This window comes from Octopus bimaculoides, chromosome 6 (assembly GCF_001194135.2).
Source record: "Octopus bimaculoides isolate UCB-OBI-ISO-001 chromosome 6, ASM119413v2, whole genome shotgun sequence".
In the NCBI taxonomy this organism is placed as follows: Eukaryota; Metazoa; Mollusca; class Cephalopoda; order Octopoda; family Octopodidae; genus Octopus; species Octopus bimaculoides.
The window spans coordinates 20,354,039-20,361,159 of record NC_068986.1 but is presented as its reverse complement, the minus strand read 5'-3'; the positions used below and the strand labels follow the sequence as shown (position 1 = coordinate 20,361,159).

The window sequence follows — 7,121 nt, the reverse complement described above, 5'->3', positions numbered from 1 at the left end:
TATATATATATATATATATATATATTCTTTTACTTGTTTCAGTCATTTGACTGTGGCCATGCAGGAGCACCGGCTTTAGTCAAGCAAATCAACCTCAAAATTTATTTGTTGTAAGCCTAGTACTTATTCAATCAGCCTCTTTTGCCAAACCGCAAAGTTACGGGGATGTAAACACACCAGCATCAGTTGTCAAGATCTGGTATCCATAACTGATAAAGATAATGCAGAAAAACATGTCCTGTGGTTCAATGACCTCATTTATAGCCCAGTAGTGTGTTTTTTACACACATTGTCTGTAAGGAGAATTTCTCCTTCAAGACAGTCTCTACAGCAAAGGGCTTTCAACATGTCAGTGTGCACAAATGTTTTAAACAAAAAAAAAAAAAGAACCATCAAGAAGAGTTTATCCTTTTGTTATGTTTCACCAGATCCAACTTGACAGATACTATCCTGTGACACATAGACAAAGAAGAAGTTGTTTCTTTTATGACTTACATCACTGGCAAGTTTCTCGTATTCTTCCATAAGCCTCTCATTTTCTTGATTGATCTTCAGTACCTTGCAAATTCTGTTGGCAGCAGTTTCAGCCTACATATAAAAAAATTCAGAGCATTAAACAAGCAAGTAATGATAATTATGTTTAAGAAATGTACTAAAGAGTATCAGGATTCTACAGCTATGTTACCATTAATTTGTCTGTCTGAACATGCATATGTGTAGCTCAGTGGTTAGGTTGCAAGAGTGGGGTTTCGATTCCTGGATCAGGCAGTGTGTTGTGTTCTTGAGCAAAGTACTTTCTTTCATGTTGCTCAGTGATTACTTTGGCATCTGATGTGTGGCAATGTGATGTTTGATGGCGGGGAGGAATGGACTTATGTAGGGCACAAACAAATCCTCTGAGTAGGCCAACAAGAAGTTGCAGAACCCTCTTTTGTTGTTTATGACAGGGGAGTCCATTGTGTATGTGCATACCCATACGCAACCAGTTCAGAAAGGAAAACTGTGCCAAAATATTTCAAAGCATTTATTTGAACTGTGCACAATTTACAGGCTCTTGTTCATAAATGGCCAATTATAGTGTTGTGTTCATTGCAAAGCATTTTCAAGATAATAATATTCAAAAATAAAACTCCATGAGATATATATCCAAATTATTTTAATGTTATATATATACTCAAGAATTCAATGTCCTGATGTATTTTAGTTGAGCCGGAAAGATTTTGCACATCATAACATTTTTGCACATCGAAGAAATCAAATAAAATTTAAACCAGAAATTAACGGTACCAATTAAAAAATTAAAATGGTTGCAATAATTTTAATGAATACACTTTTGTATTCTATGTGACTTTGAGAGGTTTTCTTATCATTATACTGACAGGAAAATCACATTGCTGTAACAGAAAGGGTGGTGTTAGGAAGGCCACAGAGGATGGCATGAGAAGAAAACACATGGTAAAAGTATACACAATGTCAAAGCTAATGTAGTAGGACAGCCATCAGTATTTATCTCGTATATACAATCTACAGCTTCTAATATTACTACATACACTCACATGCGCACATGAGTAATTGTACTGCAATCAATGACATGTATGTCATAATGTAATGTGCAACAGGCTGCAGCCTTTTCTTTCATACTCTAAATAAAAATAAACAAACTGTGTTACTTTATCAAAAGCAGAAAAAAGAAGGGCTGTGTCTTATGAATATTTTTTTTCTATAAGAACCTTTTAAATAACATTAAAAGGGAGTGGGGAATCAGAAAACTAGCAGTAGATTTATAACTGCAAACAGGGCTACAAGATCAATGCTGGAAATATTGTACAGATGCTAAGTGTTTGTCAGCTATAAAATAAACAGGCAGCTTGTGCTGGATTATTGACAAAACAATATGTTACGGCTGCCTTCAAACTAAGCTGATCTTTTATGAAGACAAGAGAATAAAGCTGATTGGGTTAACTCACGTAACTGGTTGAGTAATTAAGAGGAGAAGGGCTAGTGGAAAGTCAATAGAAAAGAAGTGATTGTACCTGTTGGGCACCAGAGAAAGCGTGGTAGTAAGAGGACACATAAGCCATGACAGATCTTTCATCTGGCTTCACTGAGTTGACCATATCTGTAAATCAGAGGAAAGAGAGAGAAAATATGAATGGCTGGTTAAATGAACAAAGAAAACAGAAAATCCACAATTAATATTATTACATTGTAAGGTTAGATGAGAAATCAAGGTTTTTTTTTTTTTTAATTTTAAACAAACTAAATCAATAATTTTGTTTATAGTGATGTTAAAATTCTAATATATACCCTGTTACTATAGAGAGTTGGTGTATAGTTAAGGACTATTGTTCTATTGCTGTTCTACAAACATCTCGGAAAGCTTTATTATCACACATTACTGACAAGGAGGGATGTAACAATAAACAAGAAGTGATACAAGACAGAAAAAATCCTTTTGTCCTCTTCTCATGGTACAACCTTTCTAGTGCCAGTAGCATAAAATGCACCCAGCACACATAGTATAATTTAAGAATGTCCATACACATTGTTTATAAGAAGAATTTCTCTTTCATGACAGTTACTGCAGCAAAATCCTCTCCATGGGCAAAATTCCTAGTGCCCTACCTCTCCCTCCCTACCACAAATATAGGCCACTTTCTGCAGCAAATTCAAAACAACTGCATTTCACAAATAAAACTTAAACCTAATTAACATAATATTTTTTTTTATACCTCTCACCCCATTTTAGCCACCCCATTATCATCCCACTTTCCTTCAACACCCCACTGGATCTTTCCACCACCCCCAAGGGGGCAGTACTGTCCACTTTGGGAACCATTAGTATATAGTAATGGAATTAGACTCTGAAGAGAGCAGTAGCTAGATTTGTTAAAAGCTGAAACACCCAGCATTTTGAGAAAATACACAAGTGAATATAATTAATGTAATAGAAGCACTCAAGAACTTCTAATAGACTTCTAACAGGAAAGCTATTTTGGCTTCCTTTTAGAAACTGGGAAGGACTTTTTCTTAAGTTGGCATGAAGGAAAGCAAACATGATTTTGGAATTACTTGAAGCAGAAATATGTAAACATGGTTATAATCAGTTGATAAGTAAGAGGGTAGAGTTTTAAGATTGGTAGAGCTGATAGAAGTAGGTGGCACAGACTTCCTACCGATTCAAATGTCAAAAGAAAGTAAAATAATTATTAGAAATATATATATATATATATATATATATATATATATATATATAAAGTGTCAACATATTTGAATAGGAGATAAGATCTAAAATAGAATAAACAAATATAAAAAAAAAAAACTAAACAAAAAAGAAACCCTAGTAGTCATTCATAAGTGAGTATGATCTTGAAGCATGTACCATGCTTTTGTTAATTGTTTTTCGGTAGCTGCGTAACTGATTTCAAACTTTGGCACAAAGCCAACAATTTTCTAGGGAGGGGATAAGTTGATTACATCAACCCCAGTGTTGAACCCTGAAAAGACGAAAGGCAGAGTCGACCTCTACTGGACAAAATACCATTAAGCGTTATGCCCAGCATGCTAACACTTCTGTCAGCTTGCCACCTTTGAAGTTCTAATAATAGTGGCCTCATATTTTGGCAGAAAGTCAGCAATTTCGGGGGAGGGGATTAGTTGATTACATTGAACCCAGAACTCAACTAGTGACCCAAAAAGGATGAAAGGCAAAATTTGAACTCAGCACGCCAGGTAAAATACTGAACAGCATTTCATCCGTCTTTGCGTTCTAATGATTCTGCCAGCAGGCCCTATAATTGCAAGCAAGTATAGACATGCATTTTGCCCTTCCATCCCTGAACCCAGTGGAACATACAGAATGTGGCAGCTAGGCTGGGGCTCATTTTCAGCCAAGTCAACTGAAGTAGCAAGAAATGAAATGCTTAGTCCAGGAATCAAACTCATGACATTATTATTATTGTGAACCCAGCACCCTAACCAATAGGTCAATGGTTCCCAACCTTTTCACTACCAAGGACCCCTTTTATTTAAATGAGTTTTCCCCCTGATCCCAGGATACTGAAAATTCTGTCAGCTTAACATGTTCACGGACCCACAGTACTACCTTTGTGGACCACTGCACTAACTCATACACTGTCACTAAAAGAATACTAAACATACTAAATAATTTAAACCAGGGTTTCTCAACTGGGGTCCATATAAGATTTTGTTGTTAAAATTTACACACAATAAATTGGTTATACTCCTACAATACATAAAATATTTTAACCATCTTTCGATACATTCAAAAGGTATGAAGATCCTATCAAAAATTTGGCTGAGAACCAGTGATCTGAACAGAGTCACACGAAGTAGGTTTGAATAAAATATATTCCTGTACAGTGATATTTAACCCTTCGGCATTCCGATTACTGTCTAATGTAAAGCTTATTTATTCACTCTGTGTCGAATTAATCATGCATTATCTAACAGCTTGGAAATTTCAATGGTGCGGTTGTATAATTTTAGAATGACATTGTAGGTTAGGTGTGAGAAGCTGAATCTGACTAGGGGAAATTTCTCCCAATGAATAGTGGCATGGGGTGGTAGGATTGCTAGGGTCCAAGAGGTCTGAAAACTGCACTGTGCTCCATATATATATATATATATATACATATACACACGTGTGTGTGTGCTTTGCAATTGTACTTTTATAAAGTACTTTTATCTATATTGAAAAATTACCTTCAGCATCCAACATCCTGGGGATATCCAAGTATTTCTCAGCAACATCGAAGGCTGTGTTCAAATTCTCCAGTGGATTGTCCTAGATTTAAAAATTAAAGAATAAATATCAGAAGAATGTTAAAGAACTAAAAAGTAAATACAAAAATGAAAATAGATAACAGAAAGACAGTAATTTTCACAAAAACTGAATTTTACACTGAAAAAGAAAACAGTAAAGCTAATGAGTTTGCAATTTTTTTTTTTGGAATAAATTTTATGAGGGAATTATAACAAAAGAAACAAATTCAAACTAAGTGACTTTGATGAAGATAGAACCACTGCAGGAATATAATGAACCTTATTATAGAGTTATTGTTTAGGCAAGGAAGGAAAAAAAAAGAGACCTTCAAAACAATTGAACACCTAAAGTAACGATATTAATTGTACTTAATGAAGAGGTTGCATGAACAATTATGACAAATGAATCCTAGCTTCATCAGCCATTTATATTTTGTAATTTTCCCCCAGCAACTCACATCTTTAGAAAAGGAACATAACTTCTGCTTTTTTTTTTTTATATTCTTTTATATCTTTAAACTTCCACTATGTTTGTTTTTGTTACTCAAATTGAAAAGAGCAAACTTGTAGTTTTCAAATCTCAAAGTTAATGATGGTTTTATTCGACAGTTTGCTTTTGATGATATTAAAATGTCACGCATGAAGTTATATAGCAGATCTCCATCTGCCAAACTGAAATACAGCTAATGCATCCATTCCTAAAATCTAATACTCAATTTCTAGAATTTAATCGATAAACTAATATAAGAATGACACCTGATTTACTCTCGTATAAAAAGATAAGATATTAATAGCACCGACAACTAGAGTACTGGTGCTCACCCCACTTCCAATTGACAGAAAAAAGTAGTTAGATTTTAAGAGATAGCGTAAAATACTACTACATTTTCTACCCATGCAGTGGTTTAATATTTGTTTTATTTTCTAAGGTATCATTTCCAAGTTTTTTGAGGTAGTTTGCATAAAGAACAAATAGCAGCTACATTAGGAGGGAGTATTTATGTTGCAGTAAACGTGCATTTCTTGGGAACAATAACTACTAAAGCTTAATGTCATTACAAATAGAATAATAAAAAACAAAACAAAGGCAGGTTTCAAACAAACTCCTAATACTAATCATATACTACTAAATATCAACTATTAGTCAAATACAGCATATATTTATTTTTAAATAGCAAAAAAAAAAAAAAAAAAAAAAAAAAATACAAAACAAAATATTAAATAAAATTACAAATCCTGATACAGGGTGTTGTTGATACTTGATATGGTAACTATAAATGTGCTGCTTTAGAATTTCCATGTCAATGACACAGTGATACAAATCTGGATTCTTTCATAAATGCTTTACGTTATAAAGAGACAATGATACTACTACATTTAATGTTCACCAGAATCATCTCTCTGACCGTTATTGCAGTCATAGCAGCAGCGATGGTAAAGGATGGCGCTGTTATTTCATTGCCATAAAGTTTACTTTCATCTCTTCCAAACATGGTTGCTTGTCAGAGAGCAGCATCCATCAGAAAAAAACAAGTGATGTCTTAAATGAAATAAAACAACAACATGAGCACCTCATCAAAGAACAACTTTGAAGGAGGTTTCTTTAGAAGTAGTCAGCTTTACAAAATGAGTTACCATATCAAGTCTTATTTATTTATTTACTTTTTTTCTTTCTTGTGTAAAATGAAACATGGAATTCAATAGCATTACAAATGCAAGGGCAAGACACTTGTTAAGTAGATATAATTGCAAGTAATAATTTCGAGAGAGAGAGAGAGAGAGAGAGAAAGAGAGAAACAGAAGGAGTAAGTGAGAGAGAGAGAGAGAGAGAGAGAGAGAAAGAGAGAGAGAGAGAAAGAGAGAGAAAGAGTAGTCTATATTGTGAATAATAACAATAGGCACCTCATTTACTAAAAATGGACAGCATTAATTATGTAATCAATGAACAGATAAGAGGTTTACAATTTTTTTTTTCTCTTCTGTAAAAATACATTTAAATATTGTGTATAATAATGGAGATTTAACACTATAATAGACGATAATAGACAGTGTAGCCCACAACATATGGCTTTGTATTCTGGTGACAGACTGAAGAAAAAAAAATGTATATATATATATATATATACATATATATATATGCATACATATATATATATGCATACATATATATATATATGCATACATATATATATATGCATACATATATATATATGCATACATATATATGTATGCATACATATATATGTACATATACATATATATATATACATATACATATATATATATATACATATATATGTACATATATATATATATATACATATACATATATATAT

The 7,121-nt window shown here is 33.2% G+C and overlaps 1 protein-coding gene across 3 annotated transcripts in view; it reads right to left on the bottom strand.

Moving 5' to 3' along the window:
* Nucleotides 1-7,121, bottom strand: part of LOC106875711 (alpha-actinin, sarcomeric) — a 149,756-nt gene that overhangs the window by 23,476 nt on the left and 119,159 nt on the right. For all 3 annotated transcript variants that reach the window (XM_014923958.2, XM_014923959.2, XM_014923960.2), the window contains 3 exons: nucleotides 4,726-4,807; nucleotides 2,034-2,119; nucleotides 496-588 (listed from right to left, as the gene is read on the bottom strand). In XM_014923958.2, coding sequence (XP_014779444.1) covers nucleotides 496-588; nucleotides 2,034-2,119; nucleotides 4,726-4,807 — 261 coding nt within the window. The remainder of the gene's footprint in view (nucleotides 1-495; nucleotides 589-2,033; nucleotides 2,120-4,725; nucleotides 4,808-7,121) is intronic.